This window comes from Zalophus californianus, chromosome 14 (genome assembly GCF_009762305.2).
Source record: "Zalophus californianus isolate mZalCal1 chromosome 14, mZalCal1.pri.v2, whole genome shotgun sequence".
Lineage (NCBI taxonomy): Eukaryota > Metazoa > Chordata > Mammalia > Carnivora > Otariidae > Zalophus > Zalophus californianus.
Genome location: NC_045608.1, coordinates 8145274 through 8169689, shown reverse-complemented (window position 1 = coordinate 8169689; position 24416 = coordinate 8145274). Strand labels below are relative to the sequence as shown.

Sequence of the window (24416 nt, the reverse complement as noted above, 5' to 3'; positions counted from 1 at the left end):
ACGGGGGCTCCTGGGTGGCTCAGTCGTTGGGCGTCTGCCTTTGGCTAGGGTCAGAAATCCAGGGTCCTGGGATTGAGCCCCGCATGGCGCCCCGCATCAGGCTCCCTGCTCAGCGGGGAGCCTGCTTCTCCCCCTCCCACTCCGCCTGCTTGTGTTCCTGCTCTCGCTGTGTCTCTGTCAGATAAATAAAATCTTTAAAAAAAAAAGTTCTCACCACGTTTCCTGCACTTGAGTTCTGTGAGATAACAGTGTTTCCTCAAAAAACTACCTTTTCTGCTAAAGAAAGTCACTTGATTTTTCTGACCTGTAACCAGAAACACACACCCTTGAGAAGATAAATTCACCCAAGCCGCCAAGCCCCATTCCATTCGTGACTTGACTTCCTACTTTACAAAGAAACAGAAACCACCATTCTTGACATTCCACTTTGAATATCTTTGAATGGCTCGAATATTTCCATCTTAGCTACCCCTTCCCACAATTTTCCCTTGACTACACTTCCTGTTAAAAACCACCCTTACCATCAAGCTGAGTTTAAAGTAGTCCACATTCGTGTCTCTACTCTCTCCCTCGAATCAGTGCCTACATGCACTATTATTTTGCACGGAAGTGTGCCATTCTGAAGATGTGATTCTAAGTGTCTATGGGATTTTTAGGTCTGGAGGTTCATAGACTGTACAGGTTTGGAGCTCAGAAGGCAGATTTGGTCTGGAGATAATAGATTTTTAAAATCTATCCGTGATTTTTAAAAAAGTAATGCATGAGTACGGTAGAAAAACTTCACAGAAAGGTGATAAATAAGTCTCCTGACAAACACTGACAAATCCCCCTGTTCCCTCCCCAGAGACCATCTTATATATCCTTCAGACACAGCCAGCTTCACCAACATGGGACCTGTGCAGTACATAAGGACCCACACATAGAAGGGACCTGAGCTTGATTTAATGCTCTGCTATTGCCATCTTGAAATTCTTAATCTTGAATACGGCACCCCACATTTTCATTTTGCACTGGGCCCCCAAATTATGTAGTAGGCCTATTTCCAGCTATATTCCATGCATAAACACATGATATACACATGTACCCCTCTTTCCATCCCTTTTTCTTTTAGCATTTGGTGATTCTTAAAAGAATGTGTGTGGGTGAAATTTCCCAGGGAGAAGATGCAGAAGTTATTAGTGCTATTTACCAAATATGTCTGCTTCTTCTGTTTCTGGGCACAGAGGGGGATATATGGTGAGACTGCATTTCCTGGTTCCCTGGTAGTTAGATGGGGCCAAGTGACTAGTGTTGACAAATGAGTTAGGGGCTAAAGGAAGTGCATCATTTCTAGGTCAGAGTATTTTTTTTTTAAGATTTATTTTTTTTTAAGATTTTATTTATTTATTTGGCACACACAGAGAGAGAGCGAGAGCAGGGACACAAGCAGGGGGAGCAGGAGAAGCAGGCTTCCAGCCTAGCAGGGAGCCCGATGCGGGGCTCGATCCCAGAACCCTGGGATCATGACCTGAGCTGAAGGCAGGCGCTTAACGACTGAGGCACCCAGACACCCCTATTTATTTATTTTAAAGAGAGAGAGCACACAAGTGTGTGCATGTGCACGTGAGGGGTGGGGGGAGGGGCAGAGGAAGAGAGAGGGGGATAGAATCTCCATTAGACTCTGGCTGAGCACAGAGCCCCACCCGGAGCTCTATCCCAGGACCCTGAGATCATGACCTGAACTGAAACCAAGAGTTGAACGCTTAACCAACTGAGCTAGGTGCCCTAAGGTCAGAGGATTTAAATGCCACTGTAAGACCTGCCAGATTTCTCATTCAAGAGTTCAAGATAGTGGCTGTTCCATTAGTTTTGTTTTCCGAGTGACTACAATGAGCAGAGCCTCCTGGGTGATCGATCCGTGGTGAATATTTATTGTGGATGAGAAAAGGACATTGTTTTTAAGCCATGAGATTTGGGGGCTGTTTGTTATTGCAACATAACCTGTCTTATCAGGACTGATAGAATAGAAATATAAAAAATACTGAGACAGAATTTGTGGGAACTGACACATAAAAGGAGAAGAGTCACAGAAAGATAAGACAAAGAGTCATAGAGGTAAAGATGAGAAACTAGGGGGCGCCTGGATGGCTCAGTCGTTAAGTGTCTACCTTCGGCTCAGGTCATGATCCCAGGGTCCTGGGATAGAGTCCCACATCGGGCTCCCTGCTCGGCAGGAAGCCTGCTTCTCCCTCTCCCACTCCCCCTGCTTGTGTTCCTGCTCTCGCTGTCTCTCTCTCTGTCAAATAAATAAATAAAATCTTTAAAAAAAAAAAAAAGATGAGAAACTAGGAGCGCCTGGGTGGCTCAGTCGGTTAAGTGTCTACCTTCGGCTCAGGTCATGATCCCGGGGTCCTGGGATTCAGCCCCCGCCCCACCATCAGGCTCCCTGCTCAGTGGGGAACCTGCTTCTCTCTCTGCCCTTCCCCCCCACTCATGCTCTCTGTTGCACGCACGCCCTATCTCCCTCTCTCAAATAAATAGAATCTTAAAAAAAAAAAAAAAAAGATGAGAAACTAGAAGAAGGGGCCTAGGGGAGTCATGGAAATCAATGGAAGAAATTGCTCAAGAGGTAGGGAGTGGTACATGGTGTTGGTCCAAAAGGTTAAATAGAATAAGGAATAAAACATATCACTAAATATGGCAACTGAGAACTCAGTCGTAAGCTTATTAAGAACAGTATCCATAAAGTGGTGGTAGGAGAAATAGTAGACAGAGGGCTGAGGAAGCATAGGGAAGGGCATGAGGGATCAGTGTATGCGTTCAACAGAAAGATAGGAGCCCTGCCATGTGCACTTATGAGAAGGGCCAAGAAAATTTAATCTCATCTTCCTTCTGCTCTCCAGTGTCCTGAACCAAGAGCCAGGAGGTAAGGTACTCTAAAATCATAGGTTATCAGAAAATTTGCTACTGGAAAATGCATCAGTAAGAATGAAATATTCCACTTTTGCCTGGAGGATCTAAGTTACCTTGCCACAGAGAAGCAGCCTCAATTTGCATCTTTGGTGCAGAGCTTCAGATAAAAGGTTTCTAGACACAACCTTCAACACCTGTCTTAGCTTTATTACTTTCAAGGAAGCAGAGCCCTGGGTCCACTTCGCAATCCAGATCTGAGATTGACCGTTTTATACAAACCTGCTTTGTATAAAATCTATCAAAATCTGCTTTCATTTAAATCTAATCTAGACTCCACCATCACTCATAATCCTATGATAATTCTGTCCCTTTGATGATGGTGGTAGCTTCTCTGGCATGAGCTCTTTCTCACTGAAGGAGTCAGTAAGCCTCATTTTGCTAAATTGCAAGTTTGTTTCTGACAGTCTTAGGCTGCTTGGGCTAGGTCACGGGCATAACTCTGGGGGCAGGGCAGAGAGCAGATCTCAATGGATCTCAAGGGTCACGCAGGAAATTATCCAGCATAGAAATAAAGTCTCCTCCCCTCCCAGCCCCAGCAATTCTGATTCCCCCTACCATCTACAGACCAGAGTGCTGTGGAGGAAGTGTGGAGAGGGAGAAGAGGGAGATCTTCATTCACCCGGCGTTCACAGACATCTGGGGCTGAACAAAGTGTTGTAGAAATGAATCAGTCAGTCTCTGAGTGGGCCTTGAGGCAATAGAAAGATCTAGGCCCTTTATTAAGGCACAATGGAAGCACTGGGTCTCCTGACATTTGAAGGGCCGCCCCTTTCCCCCAACTGAAAGGAGTCCAAAAAAGTCAAAGGAAAAAGGGGATAAGGGAGAATGCCAAAAATGCCCTTCCTTTGAACACCATCTTTGTGCAGGCATCTGGGGGAGGCCGACTGGAGCAGGGTCATCTGCCAGCCAGGCCTGTAGGACCTCCCTTCTCTTGTTTATCTCCAGCCACATCTGGGTTAGCTGCCAGGGCCCGCCCCCACTCTGCCCTCACTGGAGGAACTCAAACATAAAGCCTCCTGCTAAGAATCCGTTTCATTTTGCTTTTACTGGTGGACCTGCTGTGGTTGGTCTGGGAGGGTTGAGCCCTGGTCGAGACCCTAACGGAGAGTGAGCTTCTCACCATGTCAGCCTCTTGCAGCTGGAAAGATGTTTTCCAGTATGAGACAAACAAAGTCCTCCAGATCCAGAGCGTGTATTACGGCCCCATTAAGTGGTTCTTCCACCTGCTGGTCCTTTCTTACATCAGGTAAGTGGGGCGTGGGGAGGACCCCAAATGTCTGCAGTAGTTGACAGCACAAAAATCCCCAAGGTACAGCTTCTGGTGCTTATCCTGAATTCCACGTGGTTTTAAATCTGAGACTTTTTTTCTCATAGCAAGTTGGGGCTGGAGGTGCCGGGGCGGGGGGGGGGCGTGTTGGGGAGGATGCAGCTGCAGGCGGGGTTGGGGGGGGGGAAACAGTGCTAGTCTGCTGCGGAAAGAAGCCACAAGAGGCAAAGCGACACTTTGGGTTCTACCCCAGGCCTGCCAGGGTGAGCTGGGCAGGGCATGCCTGGGGAAACCAGGAAACAGGGCAACACCCTGGATTCCGTGGGAGAAGGCAAGGATTCAGAGCACACCTCGTGATAATCCTGGCATCTGTCTGAGTCATCACCGCTTAGGGGGGGAACAGGATCAGACTCGTCAAGGTAACTAGGTCCTCTCTAGTGTCAGGAAGGCCCCCTCTTGCTCTTTTTCATTTTTGTTTCTTAACAGCTTATTGAGATATAATTCACACACTATACAACTCACTCATTTAAAGTGTACAATTTAGGGGCGCCCGGATGGCGCAGTCGGTTAAGCATCCAACTCTTGATTTTGGCTCAGGTCGTGATCTCAGGGTCTTGGGATTAAGCTCCGTGTCAGCTCCGTGCTCAGCGCGGAATCTGCTTGAGAAGCTCCCTCTCCCTCTCCCTCTGCCCCTCCCCCTGCTCACGAGCACACTCTCTCAAACAAATAAACAAATCTTTAAAAAAATAAAATGTACAATTTAGTGGGTGTTAGTATTCAGAGTTGTGGTGCAACTGTCACCACAATCAATTCTAGAACATTTCATCACCTCAAAAAGAAACTCCACAGCCCTAAGCCATCATCCCTCCCAATCCTTCCCAACCCCCATAGCTCTGGGGACCAGTGGGTTTACTCTCTGTCTCTGGGATTTGTCTACTCTGGACATGTCACAGAAATGGAATCATGCACTATGTGGTCCTTTGGGGCTGGTTTCTTCCACTCTGCAACATGTTTGCAAGGTGCATCCATGTTGAAACATGTATCTCTACTTCATTCCTCTGTATGGCCAAGTAATATTCCATTGTCGGGATAGACCTTTTTTTTGGGGAGGGGGTGGACATTTGGGTTGTTTCCAGTTTGGGGCTATTATGGATAATGGATAATGCTGCTATGAATATGGGTGTATGCGTGTTTGCATGAACATGTTTGCAGTCTTCTTGGGTATTGTACCTACAAGTGAAACCGAAAGATCATTCAGTAACTTTATTTTTGACATTTTAAGGAATGACCCATTTTCGGGCATCACAATTCCAAGGTAACAGGTGACGTGATTTCCTGGTATTCTTGGCACACAATTTCCTAAAAGCAGATTCTTATATATAAGAACAGATTATTATGACAGTACCTTGTAATGATAAATATTTTTCTCTCATATGGTGGAATCTTATCTTGCATGCATTTAATTCCCTCAAATCCAGTAATGCATGTTCCATGGGAGCCTGGAGAGAGCACAATTTCAACAGGGCAATGACCGAGGAAATGTGTGCCCCAGACCAGGCATGAGATGGGGTACCTAAGTTGGGGATCCTTGCCAGTCTGTTCCCACATGCTTTCGATGGAGTGACCACCTTACCACCCTACCTGTGAATCTAGATACATACTCTCCACCCTACATGCCCCCTAAAATAAACCACCTCTTTCATCTTCACCCGGAGCAAAACTGGAAAAACAGCAACTTGTTCCAGAACTGGAGGGAAAAAATAGGCTCTGATGGACTTGTTGGAAGGTAGAAGGTCTGTTTGCTGCGCCTTGTGGACAACTGAAGGTTTTACCAAAGGCGGTGTTAACAAGACATGATTTTTTACCTGAAGCACTGACTTTAGAAGGTAACCCCTATGTAAAACGCTACTCCATTTTTTTTTATATTTTAAAAGATAAAATTGAAGAAAAACTATTGCCAGCTTTGTTTTTTCCCTCTGTGTTAATGGAATATCTATTTACATCCCACTGAATGGAGTCCCATAGACCACAGCTTGGGAAATGCTGCCTTAAGTTGTACTGTGAGGCCTCAAGTTGATAAAACTGCAACTTGGCCATTTGTAAAAAGGGTAGACCCATGGTGCACAGGGATTAGGGGTGGTAGTTTGCCCCAAATAGGACTGGTGTGGACCACAGGTTGGAAGTCCAGACAGGCTCAGGTAATATTCAAGATATGTAGCAGCAGGTGGTGGGTTCTAGCCATGGAGTCCTCAGTTCAGAGCCTGTCCATACTAGGGTTGCAAAGGCAAAGAGCCAGGATAATGAAGTAAGACAGGGCTTCAGTTATTGAGACTGGGGTACAAAGAAGGGGCTGTCAATAGAAGAAATAAGACAAGAGGCTGGTTAGCTTCTCATAGTCCCTCAAAGTTCAGAGAGGACTCAAAGGCAGGGGCTGCAGCTATAGGCAGGGTCAAGTGGCTCCAGCTTCCAGGGTTACAGGTTGCTGAATAGGCCTGTGCTATTTGGATAGTAAGTGTGTGTTTGGACAGTAAGTGACAGAGACCTAACTCAAGTTAGGCACCAAGCCACACAGTGGAAGAGATGGAGCTGCCCTCAGACAAGGATGGTTATAAAAGCTCAAACTATGTCATTGGGTTGGGTCTCTCTCCCCCACATCGTGGCTCTATTTGGCTTTGTTCTTGAATAGGTTCTCTATGTAGCAAGATGCCACACTCATATCGTAACTCCAGAGGAACAGGCAAGTCTTTCCTGATAGCTGTGGCATGAAAGTCCCAGGGAAGTCTCTGGTTGGTAGAGCTTGGATTACATATCCACTCCTGAACCAATCCCTCGTGGCTGAGGGCATGGTGTCCCCTGATTGGCCAATCCTGAGTCATGTGCTCACTCCTGTGGCAGGAAGTAGGGACAGGGTGCAGGGCTCAAGGAGCCCAGTCTGAACCATATCCAGTGACTTTACCTTAGGAAAGAAGAATAATGTTGCCAGAAGAAATGGGAAAAGAAAGGGGGGGTGGGGCAAAGGAAAAACATCCATTACAGGGTCTTTCCAAAAGCCAGACATTCCAGAGACTTCTGAAGTCTACTGCTCTATCCTTGGCTTGTTTCAGCCCTGCACCTGGGCTGTGGAGACTCTGTCCCAGGTTATTGCCAGGGCAGGGCCCTTGGTATTCTCAACAGAGATTTCCTCTGAGAATCAGCTCCTGAATTCCACAGGGCTTTCCAATCCATGATTATGTTTTGTCCCCTGGCCTCAAAGAGGTGGGAGGAGTGGGATAATGATGATTATACTCCCAGGAAAACTAACTGAAAAAACCTGAATGACAATAAAAATAACTTCCTTATACAGTTGGCTTTATTTATATCATCTCAATTGATATGCTGGGATATAAGTATTCTTTTCATTATTGCACAGATAAGGAAAGAAAAGCTATGAAAGATGGAGTTAATTTCTAAAAGATCATCCAGGTAGAAAGTATGTTTTAAAAAGGATTCAAATCCAAAACCAATCCAATGCTCTTAACCCAGAAAGCACACTACTGAAGGGTAACTGGGCAGACTGTGAAAGTCTGAGTACTAGGCCTCCTCAATCCCTGGCCAATCAATCCTTCTTCCTTCTTCACCACGAACTTCGTCCTTCTGCATTGGCCTGGGCAAGTGCAGGACAGGGAGGGAGGCTGAAATGAGGATCCCATAAGCTTACCCTTTTCTATTGTTCATTCATTCCCCCAAATAAATTTTAGACTATCTACTATAAGTCAGGCACTATTCATGGCTCTAGAGATTATAACAGTGAGTGAAACAAAGTTCCTACAACTCATGGGGTTATATGCCAGTGGAGGAGAGAGATATGATACAAAAAAAGCAAAGAAAGACATAATAAAATACCTGATGGTGATAAATGCTATGAAGAGTAATAAAGCAGAGAACAGAGAATGATAATGGGCAAATATGAGTGCGTGTGGGATAGAGACATTTGGGCTGAGCTCTGCATGAAGGGAGGGAACAAGACATGAAGTATCTAGGAGAAGAGTATTTCTGGTGGAGGGAACAGCAAGTACAAAGGCCCTGAGGTAGAGACTTGATAGGGCACTCAAGGAAAAGCAAGGTCAGTTTGGCTGGAGCAGAGGAAACAAGTTAGTGAATGAGAGGAAGGGCATGAACTGGAGAGAGAACACTGGTCGGGGAGAAAGGGCAGATCATTCAGGGCCTTGGAGGCCACTCTGAGTTCTCTGGATTTTATTCTGAGTGAGTTGAGAAGCTGTAGGAGGATTTTAAGCAGAGAAGTAAAAGATATTTTCATTTTCTTGGGAAGATTTCCCTCCTCCTTGGAGACCAGCCCTCTCAGAAGATTTTCCAGTGAATACAGAAGAGTAGGGAAGATTGAGAGAAAAACAGGAGAACAGACTCCACTCAAACTGCTTCTCCCTCAGCCAGTCAACCTCTACTCAGGCTAACAGAAAGCACCATGAAGATGGTGCTGTTGTGCTGGTTTGTGGCTGTTAAATGTAGTTCCTGGCTGGCTGCCTGTTTCATGGGAGGGTTGCCACACACCTTCCTGTGAGGTTGGGCCTTTTCCAACTGAGTGGAAGTGAGTCCACCCCAGAGATGGGAGGGGACGCCAGAGGCCGGGGAGGGGCAAATCCAACCCAGGCATGCCCCCCCGCCCCGTGGTGCCTGCCACTTGAGGGCAACAGAAACATGAAGAGATTTGCCACATTCTCATCCTACCCTGAACTCCTGGGTGATGTGATAGAGATGGGGGGCTCCAGAGAAAACCCACTTCAGGAGGAGACCGCCTCTAGGAAGAGGAGAATCCAGCCACCTGATTCAAGGGACCAAAAGAACAGCGAATGCGCATATCTGAAAGCAAAAAAGAGGAGCAGCCCACAGGACAGCATATTCCAGAAGCTGGTGAGAGAGGAGGGAGGAGCAGGGGCCAAGGGCAGAGAGGTAGGCAAGGGCCAGACCACGGAAGAGTTGGAATTTGTTCCTCAGGGCCATGGGAAGCCGCTGACAGGGTTTACAGAGGGGATTGCAACCATTTGATTCCTGTTTCTAAAAGCACTCTTGGGCCTCTGTGCAGAAGGCAGATGATAGGGGGCAAGAGTGATGTGAGGAGGGCAGTGAGGGGGCGCCGACGTCGCCCCGATGAGAGAGGCAGTGAACCGGATGGTAACAGGGTAGCACAGGTGGGCAGAAGTGGGCAAAACAGGGATAAGTTTTGGAGGCAGAACTGGCAGATCTGCTAGGAGGCAGAAGACGACTCTGGGTTCCCAGGTGGATGAGGATGCCTTTACTGACAGGAGGAAGACTGAGGGGCGGCACGCTTGTCGACTAACAGCATTGTCGGCCATGTCAAGCAAGCAAACAACTACTACCATCTATCGGCATCCCTCCATTAATGTCTACGCTAAAACATTAAGGAAGCTGGAGGCACACAGTCTACTGAAATGGTCATTTCAAATGAATAAATTTAGCTTTATGGAGAGCTTGCTTTGTTGTCCTGGTTTTCTCATTGCACCCTGGAAACCGAGGTTTCTCTGTGGACCAGCTCTCACACACGCACGGGCTTCTAGGCACCACCACTCCAGCCCAGCCTCCCACCCAGGGCAGGAACCTCCCAGCCCTCCTGGGTTTTTAACACAGTGCTGAAAAGAGGAACGATGGATTATTCACAGAGCAGCACGCATCAGCTGGCTGACGTGCAAGATGCCAAGAAGGGGAGGCAAAGGTGGGACTGGAGAAGCCAGCAAGGATCATATTATGAACAGCCTTGAACTTCATCCTGAGGACACTGAGAAAGCACGGAGAGTCTTCCCCACCCTGCCACCAGCATTTCATTATGAAAAATTTCAACCATATAGATTTGCCTTTTCTAGACAATATTTCTTCTCAAACTCAGCAGAGCAGATTCTATTTAGAACCAGATACCCTGCCCAATATAATACTAAGTAACATCTCCTTATTACAGAAAAAGAAACAATGACCCAGAAAAGTTAAGTAACTTAACATACGGCTATGTAGCTAGTAAGTGGTAGAGCCAAGACTGAACCCAAGCTTCTCACTCCAGAGCCCAAACTTTTACTACTAAATCACATAGAATATGGAGGAGACAGGAGCACAAATGGAGGGAAGGAGACCATTCAGGAGGCTACTGGGGGGTCCAGGTGAGAGGTGATGGTGACCTGGACTGACAGTGGTAGAGGAGAGAAGTAGATGAATAGCATTAGGAAGATAAAACAAGGTTTGACAATTGAATGGTTGAGGGGTGATGACGGATGGGATACTAAGGAATGTTTCTGGATTGGGCAACTGATGTGTGGTGGGAGAACTTATTGGGATGGGAATGGGAGGGAGCCCATCTGGGGTGGAAGATGAGTTCAGAACTGAAGGCACTGCGTTTGTCATGTATATGGGACATACAAATTTAGATGCTTAGTAGATAGACAGATAGATAGGTGAATCTGGAACTAGAGATAGAGCTTTTTATATCACCAGCGTATAGATGGTAACTAGAACCATGGAAGTAGCTACAATTGACCAGAAAGCGCAGATGTAAATGAGAAGGCAAGGACGGCTTAGAACAGATCCCTGAGGAATGCTAACATTTAAGCGATGGGGAGCACAGAAGTTCCTGAAGGATTCTCAGATGGGTGGCCATGGAGACCCAAAGAAAGTCAGGAGAATGTGGATTCCAGGAAGCTAAGGGAAGAAGGGGAAGGGGTTGCATGGTCATCGGGGTCAAACGCTGCTGAGAGTTTTATGAAGATCAGATCTGTAGTATGTCTATCAGATGTAGCAAGGATGACGTTGCTGTTTACTTGGCAAGAGAGGCTTTAGAGAAGTGGTGGAGAGGGAGCCAGACTGGAGTGGGCGGAGGAGTGAATGGAGATGCAGAAGGGGATGTGGTGACTCACTCTTTCAAGGGACTTGGCTACAAAGGAGAAAAGAGGCACTGAGTGGTGGTGGTAGGAGAAGAATGTGGGGTCGGGAGAGGGTTTATTTTTAAGGTGGGAAATGATGTCGGAATGCAGATGGAAAGGAGATCAGAGAAAGGGAGATGATGAGATAAATGAAAATCACCACCACCACTACCACCATCATCATCATCTGTCACCAACTAGCAACCATAAAGAAAGCTTATTCTTTTCTGGGACTAACCATTAGACATTTCTTCCTTACACTGAGCCCAAATCAGTCTCCCTGTATTCTACCCTTTAGTCAGAGTTCTGCCCCGTGATCTCTCTTGTAGTTGACACTCTTGAAATGGCTGTAACCTGCTATTGAATTTTTGTTTACTATCTCAGCCAAGCCCACAAAACCACACTCTTGTTTTGTCAAGGCTCTCTTAAGTGGTGCATGCATTCTTGCTTTGCTGGTGGAAGCATGAAATGGTTCAACTTTTTGTGGTTTGGCAAAATGAATTGAAATATGAAATGTATGCATCCTTTAACCCAGAAATTTATCTTAGGGTGTGAAATTTATCTTTGGTGTGAAAAGATTCTTTTGCAAGTACATGCCTGGTGACATGAGAGAGGAGGGAGGGGAGGCAATGAAGCATAGTGCTGAAGAGAACAGACTGAGCCTCCATGGTGAAAGATTGAATGTTTACCCCCCGAAGATCAAGAACAAGACAAGGATGCCTGTTTTCACTGCTGCTATTCAACATTGTACTGGAAGTTCTAGCCAGAGCAATTAGGCAAGGGAAAGAAATACAAGGCATCCAAATTGGAAAGGAAGAAGTAAAACACCACTCGGATAATATGATCCTATATATGGAGAATCCAAAAGAAGTCACAAAAAGCAATTAAAGTTAATAAACCAATTCATTAAAGTTTTGAGGTACAAGATCAACACATAAAAATCAGTTGTGTTTCTGTACACCAGCAAGAGGAAATTAAAAAAGGAAATTAAGAAAATAATTGCATTTATAATAGCACCCAAAAGAGCATAAGCTGTGGGGCCAGGGTTGCTACTCTGTGTCTTAGTCTTTTGGGCCACTATAACAAAATACCACAGACGGAGTGGCTTATAAACAACAGAAATGTGCTTTTCTGGAGACAGTTCTGGAGGCTGGGAATTCTAAGATCAAGGTGCTGGCAGATAAGGTGTTCGGTGAGTATGCACTGCCTGGTTCATAGACAGCCATCGTTTTGCTGTGCCCTCACATAGTAGAAGGGGCAAGGAGTTTCTGGAAACTCTTTTATAAGGGCATTAATCCCTTCAGGCCTCATGACCTAATTACTTCCCAAAGGCCTCACCTCCTAATGCCATCACACTAGGGGTTAGGTTTCAACATTTGAATGTTAGGGAGTCACAAACATTCAGTCCATAGCACTATGTGGATTTAGGCTCGCTTTGTCTGTACCACAGTTTGCTCAGATATAAGGCGGGGATGATACCAGGACCTTCCTTACAGGGTTGTTTTGGGGGAGGTGAGAATTGAAAGAGTTAATATATATTATTAACATATGCTTAAAAGAGTGCTTGGCACACAGTAAGAGCTATATCTGGGTTACCAAAAAAAATGTTTACAATTGGAAAAACAGCAAAACTTCCAGTTAAATATCCACCAGGAAGAGACAGGGGGCAAATTATCACAACTCGCCTCTTAGGTTGAACTATATGGAATTGCCAGTATCTACTCCTTTGGTCTAAAAAATGAGCAATTTCATATGTTCCAATCTAAACACTAGAATGCTCTGTAACCATCAAAAGTGATTCCATATCATAGATCTATCTTTATCATAACATTTATCACTACTGTTGTGGAAAGATTTAATAATATATTACTGAGTAAAAATAGCAAGTTACATAAAGCATGTAGAGTGTGGCCATGTGTGGGTGTCAAGGTGTGGGCATAAAGAGATACCTGGAAGATACCCTGTTTCAACAGCAGTAACCTCTGGGAGGGAGAATGTTAGAAGCTTTTCATATTCTTTGTGCAGTTCTGTGAAATTTACACTTTTACAACAATTAAAGGGGTTTTCTTGAAAAATGTGGTTCATAAAACCCAAACACAGGGGCTGCCTAATGTGGCCATAGGCCACTGGCTTACCACCACCCAAGAGTGAAATATTCTACTTCTTTCACTGCAGCTTAAGATAACACTAGTTGTCTTGTCGTTTTGTTTTCTTCTGGATGATATAACACAATGTTCGTTCATATGGGCTCAGGATTATCTAAAAATTTCGGGCCTCTAACAAAAACTTCTGCCACCTTGGGTGGGCTCTGGTTTGTACTGGCATAACTTGAGTTTTTTAGTTCAAGGTCAGGATTTTACATGTATCTGTTATTTTTCCTCTAGTTGATAAACTTTAACTAATAGATTAAGATTCACTCTCTGTTCTCCATGTAGTTGAATGTGTAGAAAGTATTGTATTCTGGAATACAAGTTCTTTGAATGAGGGGAAGCATTAGAAGGAAGGGTTTTCCAGAAGTGTTGGCTGATGGAAAAGAAATGCAATAGCCAAAGGAAATTAGAAGTGAAGACGATGTCTTAGTTAAGCCGTGGGTACCAAGGAACTGAAACCTCTTCACTCTAGCTCAGGAAAAGGTGGGGTAGGGTGAAGGCTGGGCGCCGGGGAGGGGCTCTTAAAAAGCTACAACAGGCCAACTATATTGGGGTAGGCTGAAAAATGGCCCACAAAAGATTTCCACCCCAATCTCCAGGACCTATGAATCTGTATGGGTAAAAGGAACTTTGCAGATGTGATTGAGTTCAAGGTCTTGAGATGGGGATTTTATTCTTGATTATCTGAGTGTCCCCAGTGTAATTACAAGAGTCCTCAAAAGAGGGGAAGCAAGAGGGTCAAAGTCAGAAAAAGAAGATATGACAATGGGAGCTGAGGTTGGAGTGACGTGGCTAGGAGCCCAGGAATGCCAAGACAGCTTCTAGAAGCTGGAAAAGGTGAGGAACAGATTCTCTCGTGGAGCCTCCAGCCCTCCAGGAGTCACCTTGATTTCACCCCCATAAGACCAATTTTAGGTATCTGACCCCCAGAACTAAGAGAATAAATTTGCATTAAGACACTAAGTTTGTGGTAATTTGTTACAGGAGCAATGGAAAACTAATACAGTCGGTACTTAACTTGCCTTGGGGGTGCAGGCTCTCCTCCACTCTCTTCTCAGTGCATCTCTTGCTGTCCTTGGCCCCTTGCGGAGCTCACCCCACTGCTGAGTGGGACCGGGATGGAAATAATTGGATTCTTCTCTTGGGGTTATAAACACAGAAAGCAGAGGCTGTAGGCTCAACTTCTCCGTGAGGCACAGAGGACAGTGTCCCCGGCCCACAGTGCCTTTAGGCGCCAAGAAAATGTTGGCCTTGAGGTAAGTGTCAGTTACCCAGATTTGAGGGTGGTTCACTTTCAGATCCCATCCTTTCGCTTTAGAGTTACCTTTACTCAGTGAGCCCAGGCGCTGTGAGGAAGAGTCAGGCTCTGCTGAGCTGTGCTTCCCGGCCTGAGGCCCTCTGAGGGCTCTCTCACCATGCTGGCACGGGCCCAGGGCCCCTGGAGGTGCCAATAAGAGAAAGCCCTTCATATTCAGAGTGTGCAGGTCCTCTTCATGGTGGGCACCTTCGTCTACACCTGTAGAGTCGGTGCTGTGTACAAGCCTCAGAGCTGCACAGCTGAGCTCATTCTCTGTCCTTCCCTCCTCCCCATCCCTCTACAGCCCCCCTCTGAGGCCAGACCTGCCTGTGAGTGCCCGCTTTCCCTCACATTAGTCCTCTTCGACCTCCCCAGGCTCGGCAGCTTTCCACCCCACCAACTCTTTCTCCCCATCGTACAAGGGGTCAGTAAGCCCCCAGCTCCTTCGTGCCCGTGCACCAGAGGGACCGGTGGGTTTTTGGTCTTCAGCATGCACAGAATTGTAGCTTCTTCGAGCTGCAAGTTCACAAGGATCAGGGAGCCAGGCAGCCATCCCCTTGTTCAGGGACTACACCAACGGCCAGAGGTGACATGGCTTGTCTGAGTCTTAGGGACAGTCGTTAGGGCAGGATACCATCAACTCTTTTCCTCTTTTTTTCCTTTGATGCAGCTCTTGTATGATAGGTTCATTATCATACAAAGGCAAGTTTTCTGACTTATGAGAGGGTTGGATTCCGTTACAGCTGATCTATAATATGTTGTGTGCCTGAAATGAGTATGACAGATTCAAATCGAGCTTCCCAAATGGTGGGCCAAACTAACCCAGTGTTATTCTGGGAGAATGTCGCCACGTCTGACTTGGAAACACTGCACGGGCCATGTTCACATTGTTATGCTAGGCTGAAATACGCTGTTGAGCAAGTATTATATTTGCCTATGGAACTGTATGCCACAGCTCCTTCTCATATATGCTGATTGGACCTAAAATCTGGATCTCTAGCTCCAAAGTCCTTCTTGATGAGATTTCTTTTTTTTTTTATTTTCCTTAGGATTTTATTTTTGAGTAATCTCTACACCCAACATGGGGCTCAAACTCACAACCCCAAGATCCAGAACTGCACACACTCCACCACCAACTGAGCAGGCCAGCCACCCCTGATGAACTTTCTCTTTTAATGAATGGTATATAAATACTAAAATATATTGACAATAATGTAGTAAACACCCATGTGCCACCATCCAATTTAAGAAATAAAATATTATTAATCCAGCTTTAGCTCCCTGCAGGCCCCGCCTGGATCCCACTCTCTTCCCTCTCCTCTTTGAAACACCATCCTGAATTTGGCATTTGTCATTCTGTGTTTGTTTTTATATTTCTACAACATATGTCTATAGCTAAAACACATTTTTTCCCTTTTTTATTGGGGTGAGATTCATATCACATGAAATAACCATTGTAAAGTGATCAAATCAGTGGCATTCAATAATACATTGTTGTACATCCACCACCCCTATCTAGTTCCAAAACATTTTCACCACTCCAAAGGGAAACCACTCGCGTTCACAGTCACTGTGGCTCCCCAGCCCCGGCACCCATCAGTCAACTCTGTCGCTGTGGATTTACCTATTCTGGATTATTTCACATAAATAGAATCATACAACATGTGACCTTTTGTATTTGTCTTCTTTTCCTTAGCATAATGTTTTTGAGGTTCCTACACAGCACAGCATGTCTCAGTACTTTATTCCTTTTTATAGCTGAGTAATATTTCATCACACAGGTAGACCACATTTTGTTTATCTGTTCGTCTACTGCTGAATATGTGGGCTGTGTCCGTCTTTAGGCTATTATGAATAGTGCTGCTATGAGCACACATGGACAGGCATTTGTCTGAATGTAGAATGCAGTTTTGGATTTCTTTAAACTTTACATCATACTGTGGCATATAGGGTTAAGAGGTCTGGCTCTGGGCTAGACAGTAGACCAACTGAGGACCTCAGTTCTGCCACTGACGATCTGTGTTATCTTGGGCAATTTCCTTTACCTCTCAGCCCATTTTCTCATCTACAAAAGCGATGATAACAGTAACCATCTCCTATTGCTGTGAAGATTAAACAGATGACGCATGAAGAGCACTTGGCATGTACTAAGTGCTCAATAAAGGGCAGCTGCTATTATCAATATTAATTATAAACCAGGTGGATGTTTCTGGAAAATAGGTGGCTGACCTGCTGGACACATCCTTAGGCGTTGATGTGTTTGCTCAGCCCCAGGACAAAACAGGTGGACCAATCTGGAGCGGGACTCTGGTATTTGAGAAGTTGCCCTGTAAATCAGGGTCTATATTTGGCAATATTGGAGACTCACATTGGGGGCAATCATTTCCATCACGTGGTGAGAGCTCATAGCGTGCCAGATACCGATGCTGAGGAGTTTGTACACATACCTTATTTCATCCTCACAACTACCTCTGACGTAGGTACGACGATTCTTCCCACTTTACAGATAAGGAAAATGAGTCACAGAGAAGGCAGGTAGGTAGGCTGCCCAAAGTCACCCAGAAAAGCCAGGATGTGCATGGAGGCAGCCTTCGGAACCTGCATCCAACACCACTACACGTTGTGCCTCCGTTGAGAAAACCACTGATGCTTTACTGTGTCTGCCATTTAGCTTTGCTTTGATCGGTGACAAGCGGTACCAAAAGAAAGAGCCTCTTATCAGTTCTGTGCACACCAAGGTGAAAGGGATAGCAGAGGTGAAGGCGGAGATATTGGAGAATGGAATGAAGAAGATGGTGTCTGAGGTCTTTGACACTGCAGATTACACCTTCCCCTTGCAGGTGAGTTCTTGTCAGCAACTCCCAAGAACTCCTCCCTGGTCACTGTCACCAGGGCCCTGCCTCCCTCCCCTGGGACCCTGAGCCTCACGTCAGAAAAACACTGGCCCTATTTTAAAAAAAGCTCTGTGAAAATCCCGACTGAGAAAACCTAAAAATTGCAAAATTGGGTCAAATCCAGCAGCTCAAAGATGATTCTTTGCTTTATCGAGTCCTATGGGGTTTCTCAAAATAGCAGTGTGATCTGGTGCATTTAAAGCACGATTTGATTCACTCACAACTTGATATATACACAGCTTTTTAGAAGCAGGGCCATCAAGTCAGCAAGGTCTGCCTAGATCCAGAGGACCAAGAACTTCCTGCCTAGACAGGGCTGGCCCTTCTAAATCGTTTGTGTGGAGTTTTATCAACAAAAATGTCTCCGGAAAAAAAACACTCACTCAGATATATTTTTAAACAAGGGAAAGGAAAGAGATGACAAAGACAGGAAGGCTGTGGATCACAGGGAGAGGCTATGTGACTGCTTAAATTTGCGAGAAGAGAAAATAAAAGTAGAATAGTCAAAAAGGAAAAAAGGAGACTCAAAGTCGGAATGAGAACACCAACGAACAGATAGGGAGGCTGGAGGGACAAAGGGACACTTTTGGAGCCTCTGGGAGCTGGGGTACTTTGCAAAACCATAAAACCCAGGCCACTATCTGTTTATTTCTATGGGGGGGCAGGCGGAGCTGGTTCAGCGAGATCTCCAGCTATTTCCTGGGTTGTGGGCTGCCTTTTGCCCTTTAATTAAAATCCTGGATAATCTAAACAGCATTCTGATGAAGCCAACACCCCACCGCCCCACCCCCACTCCCCAGGTCTCTTAAGTTTCAATTTAATGGGATTTTACTGTGTCCAAAAAATGACAAGGCTGCTTTTGAAGCTGGAATGGAAAACGAATACTCAATCAGTCTGAATATCCCTCTGCTCTCCTTTGGCTCAGCAGGATGGCTCATCCAGCTTTGATATTAAGCCCTCAGCACAGTCCAAGTTTCTCCCAGACCTGATTTCTAGAGTGTAGTTTAGAAAGGTGGACGGTTCGCCCCAGGCACTGAGCAGGCTGGATTATTACGATTAAGTAGCTCTGCTCTCGAAGGCCTGGCATTTGCCTCCTCTCCTCTTTCTCTGCAGGGGAACTCCTTCTTCGTGATGACAAACTTTCTCAAGACAGAAGGCCAACAGCAGGGGTTATGTCCTGACGTAAGGAGGGGAACTGGAGTGGTCGGGCGGGTGAGAAGAGATGCTGGAGGGGGCACAGGTTAGAGGAAGATGACGGGCAGAGGCCATTTTCATACTACTTTCAGGCTCTGGTCCCCCTAAGACCAGCCATTAAACCTGCTCCCTAGAACACAGAAAGTCAAATGGGCCTCAACTAGTCATTGCATTTCTCTTTTCCTTCTTCTGTCCTCAGGCCTGAGGCCTAGCTGACCTCATTTTCTGAAGCCAGGAAAAAGTGCTGGCTGGCACCCCTTCCTTCCCATTTCCTGCTGAGCCTTCGCGCTTCTGGTTTTGCCCAGTTCTGCAGCCAAGCGCTGCTTGGACCAGGCCCCCTGCTCTCCAGCCCGGGGGCCCTTCCCTGAAAGTGGTACCTGGCTGCCCTGGCATCTGCTTTTTAGAGTTTTATTTATTTTTATTTTTTATTGACATATAACTCATATGCCATAAAGTCCTCCATTTTAAAGTGGAGAAATGAGTGGGTTTTCGTATTTTCACGATGTTGTACCACTACCCCACTACCTAATTCTAGGACATTTTCATCACCCCAAGAATTAGTCCTGTACCCATGAGCAGTCACTCCCCATTCCCCCTCTCCCTCAGCCTCTGGCAAGCACTGATCTACTTTCTGTCCCTGTGGATTTGCCTGTTCTGGGTATTTCGTATCACTGAGATCATACGATATGTGGCATTTTGGGGCTGGCTTCTTCCACTCGGAATCACGTTTTGAATGGTCATCAGTGTTGTAGCAGGTGTCGGTGCATCCTTCCTTTTTATGGCCAGATCATATCCATTGTATGAATGCACTACGCTTTGTTTGTCCTGATGAATATTCGGGTTGTTTCTACTTGTTGGCGACTGTGAATGGTGCTGCAGTGAACATTTGTGTACAAGTCTTGGTGTGGACAGACGGAGGCATCTGCATTTCTGTATCTTAGGAGACACACCTTGCTTACTCCCCACTACCGTGTCCTTCACCCTGCAGTTTCCCACCCGAAGGACGATCTGTTCCTCTGACAGGGGTTGTAAAAAGGGATGGAGGGACCCACAGAGCAAAGGTATGTTCTGTTTCTTTTCGGGACCCTGGGGGGCGGGTGGTCTGGTATCTTGGTGACATTCACAATGTCCTAAAGTTCAAATCTTTAGCCTCTGGCTCTCAGCTGCCTTCCTCCACCCTCACCAGGCCGTGGGAGAACCTGTGTCTGTCCCGAGCCTCTGCTCTGTCCCCAGAGGACGGGCTACTGACTAGCAATGTGATCTGATTCCCCAGTGAGGGCAGCTCCTGAAGACCCCCAGAGTTAGCATCTTCAGGGCTCTCATTGACAGGAAAATCCAGTGGCCCACAGTGTCATCTGTGTATGCTGAGCTTTCTCCCTCGAATTTGCCCAAAGGTTGAGAAGTATGAACTGTAGCCCCAGGGCGCCTGGGGATGGTACCACTATTAACCTACAGAATTTCTGTATCTCTTGTTTTAACTTAAAGACGCACGTGACAATAAAAAAAAAATGACCACAAAAAAGATAAAACCATCGATGGTTATAACACACACATACACAAAAAAGGCCTACGGTTGTTACATTCTGTACCATAAGACGTGTGTGTTTGAGTTGGTATAGAGACCATTCAAACATGTCTTACTATTTAACTTGCCCCCTCGGGAATCTGCTAGTGACACTAACACTCCAGGAAGATGTGTCATGTTCATTCTCTGGCTTTGCACATCCCCGGTCCGTGCTGTACACCCCTAAGGGACTCCAGTGCCCGCCCACTTAGAAGCCATGTTCTAGTCCAGGTGTACCAGGTGAGAGAACACCCCCTGCTCAGCTCCTCTCTCAGCATTTTTCTTGCAAAGAAACCAAAATAAACCAACAGCATCCACGGTCTCTCTGTCTTCTCTCTGAATCTTTTTTTTTAAAAAGCTTACCGTCCGATGTGTTCTTTGCTTGGGTTGCCTTATGTAAGTTTGTGGTTCGAATGGGGTTTCATGGAAGCTGAAACTGCTTGGGTTGAAAAGCATAAATAAATAGTCTCTTGCTTGGGTTGAGTTTATGACGCGCCCACGGTTTTCACACCTGTGCTTCTCTGGCCCCTTGACCCCCCTCCCCCCCCGCCACCACCAGGGATCCAGACCGGAAGGTGTGTAGTGTATAAAGAGAGGCTGAAGACCTGTGAAGTCTCTGCCTGGTGTCCCATCGAGGAGGTGGAAAAGGCTCCCCGGTGAGCTGTGGTGGGGGGAGGGGAGGAGATGGGGTGGCCCTGACCAGTGAGCAGATGAAAAGTCTTGAAAAGACCTGAAAAGTCCTCCCTCTTACCCCTCCACCCCAGGCACACCAGTGGTCTCTGAGAAGGCCATGCTAATTGTTAAAATATTGCAATAATTCTGTACTGGCTGGTATATAACTACTACCCTGAGCACCCTTGGGTGGCCCTGGGCCCCTGGCTGTCCCAGCACCTTACAGAGCATCTCTGGGAGCCCTCCTCTAGCACTACAGCAGGTCCCATTCTGACTGGTTGGTGTCCATACTGAGCGATTAAGGATGGGAAGGTGGCAGGAAGGGAGTGAGGAAAGGAAAAAGGAAGAAAGGGGAAGGGAAGGGAAGGGGAGAGGAAGGAGAGGGAAGGAGGGAGGGAGGGAGGGAGAGAAGAGAAGTTTTCTTAAATTAAGTAGTCACAGTGACATACAGATTTGTTGATCCCCTATATTGATCCTTCTCTTTAATACACAATGTCAGGCTCAGAAAGCAGAACTTGATGTTAAATCTCAGAAATCACAGGGATTGGTACATTACAGCAGAAGAATAGAGAGACCTGGATTCAAATTCTGACTCTAACACTTCCTCACTGTGTGACCTTGAGCAAGTGGCTTAACCTCTCTGAGCTTCATTTTCCTTATTTGTAAAATGAGGATAATAGTTGCCCCCACCTCGCAGGCTGTTGTGAGAATTAAGTGAGATGACACTTGTACCTCAAAAGCAAAGTGAGCCCCATGCCTAGTTTACAGTAAGTGCTAAATAATGCACACACGCGCGCACACACACATGTGCACATAGACACACACCCAAAAACAATCTCCCCCTAGAAGTGTGGTGGTTCTAGACCAGCACTGTCCAATGGAACTTTCTGCAATGATAAAAATGTTCTGTACCTGCATTGTCCAATATGGTAGCCACTAGGTACAGTGGCCATTGGGCACTTTAAAATGTGGCTACTGCAACTGAGCAACTGAATTTTTAATTTAATTTAAATTCAATTTTAATAGCCACACATGCCTAGGGAATACTATACGGGAGAACACAGCTCTAGATGAATGTGACTCAAAACCACACCATCAGCCTCTTTGGGGCAAAGAGAAGATTGTCCCAAGCTGACTTTTTAGAAGGTCCAGGCAAAGGTTTCCCATGTCAGGGTGGGAAGCACTCGGCAGGGTCAGCCTGTCCAGCCCTCAATCATTAATGGTACCACCCAGGTTTATTTCTAGGTCAGAGAAGTTTCTTTTTCATGGAAAGAATTGCCCAGGGCTTGAGTGAGCTATCGGCTAACACTCAAGTAGTCCCTGGTTCAAGGAAAGAGCCCTCTTGATTACCTGTAGTTTTCAGTTGCTAATTTATTCATCAGATAAATACTGGGCATCTCCAATGTGCAGGTTCTTGGACTGCAATTTTACATGACCTTGGGCAAGCAACCCCCTGAACTTCAGTTTCCTCATATTTTATGCAAAGGGATTACTAAAACGATTCATTTAATCATTCAGTCAACACATCCAATACCACGTAGGAGGTATTAGATATTAATTTTACATGTAACTATGCACAAGAGACTGTGCTAAAAATACAAGCAGACCCAGATAGTGAGAAGGTCCCGAGCCTCTTGCAGGCTAATCAGAGGTAAGACGTGCACAGAGAACTACAGTTCGAGGCAGAAAGTTAAGAGTGTCATAAGAGAGGAATAAAGGACTTTGATCCTTCAAGTTTCAAGTCCTCTTATTCTTAGAATGTTGCCCAGGAAGCATGGGATTTAGGATGTTCTAAGGGTAAACAGTCTGGCATGTCATAGGCATTTGTTGTAAATAAGATTTTTTATGCAAATGTCAGAAATACAACTTAAACTGGCTTCAGGAAAAAAGACAATGTTATTATTTTTTTTAATTCCTGTAAATGAGGAGTCCAGAAGTACTAGCTTCAGGAAAGGCTTGATCCAGGCCTCAAATAAAAATGATGTCATTAAGATTCTTTTTCTGTCTTTTCCAACCCCCACCTCCCACCCGAGTTATTCTTTCTTCCATTTTGGTTTTCCTCACACTGTGGTCCAGGGAACTCCGGGTTTACACTGTCTTTACTACTAGCAATCCTAAAGAAAAATGAGTTTTTCTTTTTCCAGTATTTCCTACAAAAACGCTAGAATGTTTTCATTGGCCTAAGTCACATAACAATCATGAACCAATCACTATAGCCAAGAGGATTGGGTTATTCTGTTTAGCCAGCTCTGGGTCACTTGCCCATCCTGGGAGCTGTAAGGATGGGCAGGAGATGGACTCCTCCCCACCCAACCCTCTGGGCTGAGTGGAAGAGACCTGGCTATCCCAAAGGGAGAAAACTGAGGTGGTTCTAACAGAGGGGAAATGGATGCTGGGCAGGCAAAAACTATAGTGTTCTCTATAGTTATATCCTAAATAGAGGCAAAGCTGGGCTCTGGCAATTTTGGAATAAAAAGTAGATCATCTTGGTGCCCCCTTCCAAATACCTCCATCCTTTCCTGGTGCTACTCCCCTTATATATATCTGCCACCCACTCAGGCCTGCCAACAATAAGGTACCAGCTGTATCTCTTTATCCACAGCCAATTCTCTCCATCTTTAGCAGACTGTCAACTACCTAAGGACAAAAACCTTGACTGCCTTGTTCATCACTATATTCCCAATGCCTAGCCCCATGCCCAGCAGAATAAATAAATATCTGTCAAATGAATGAATCTATGGGTTGTCAGTGGACCTTCCTAAAGTCTAGGATTTGAGCTCCTCTAACTCATGGAGAATTTATGCTCCTCAGAGCCTATCAACCTATGACTAATAGAGCCGACTATATGTGTGGCCCTGTGCTAAAGGCCATGGATGCCAAGATAAGAAAAATCCAAGTCTACTGGGAAAGACACAAACAGAGGTGTGCTGGAGCTGGCTTATACTGACTCTGAGCCAATTATGCTCATCCCTTCCCAACTCCAAGCTCAGTGATACCCACTAATGGCTTGAGATCAGCCATGGTGGGGGTACTTCTACCACAGTAATCAGTAAATGCTATAGATCAGAGCTTTTCTTCCCCACTGGGGGAAAGAAATGTTAAACATTTAACCAGCACATCATCACACATACCTAAACATACAATTACATCAGAGTGTGAGAAGGGTTATAGTAAATGCCATGGGGTCTCAGGAAGAAAGAAATTCTTACTCTTTTTTAGATTTTTAGGAAGGTTTTGCCCACTTAGACTACATTTCTCTTCACTCATTGCAATGACCCGCGCTAGAAGCCAGAAGCCTGTGGTCCCACTGGCCCACTGATCCCCATTTCGAATCTCTCTCTCAGGCCCGCACTCTTGAAGAGTGCCGAAAACTTCACTGTGCTCGTCAAGAATAACATTGACTTCCCTGGCCACAACTACACCATGTAAGTGCCCAGAATGTCTAGCCATTAGCTATCTGCTGCTGTGTAATGCATTAGCCAAAATTTAGAAGCTTAACAGCCCAC

The 24416-nt window shown here is 45.7% G+C and overlaps 2 protein-coding genes across 9 annotated transcripts in view; one reads left to right on the top strand and one right to left on the bottom strand.

Annotated features, from left to right (window-relative positions):
- The window catches only part of IFT81 (intraflagellar transport 81), a 190409-nt gene that overhangs the window by 119995 nt on the left and 45998 nt on the right, over nt 1-24416 (bottom strand). The window lies entirely within an intron of this gene.
- Nucleotides 3778-24416, top strand: part of P2RX7 (purinergic receptor P2X 7) — a 42719-nt gene continuing 22080 nt past the window's right edge. For all 3 annotated transcript variants that reach the window (XM_027576876.1, XM_027576875.1, XM_027576874.1), the window contains exons 1-6: nt 3778-4198; nt 17258-17426; nt 18594-18662; nt 19663-19735; nt 20798-20894; nt 24255-24335. In XM_027576876.1, the coding sequence (XP_027432677.1) occupies nt 4074-4198; nt 17258-17426; nt 18594-18662; nt 19663-19735; nt 20798-20894; nt 24255-24335 (614 nt within the window). In that variant the 5' untranslated portion in view covers nt 3778-4073. The remainder of the gene's footprint in view (nt 4199-17257; nt 17427-18593; nt 18663-19662; nt 19736-20797; nt 20895-24254; nt 24336-24416) is intronic.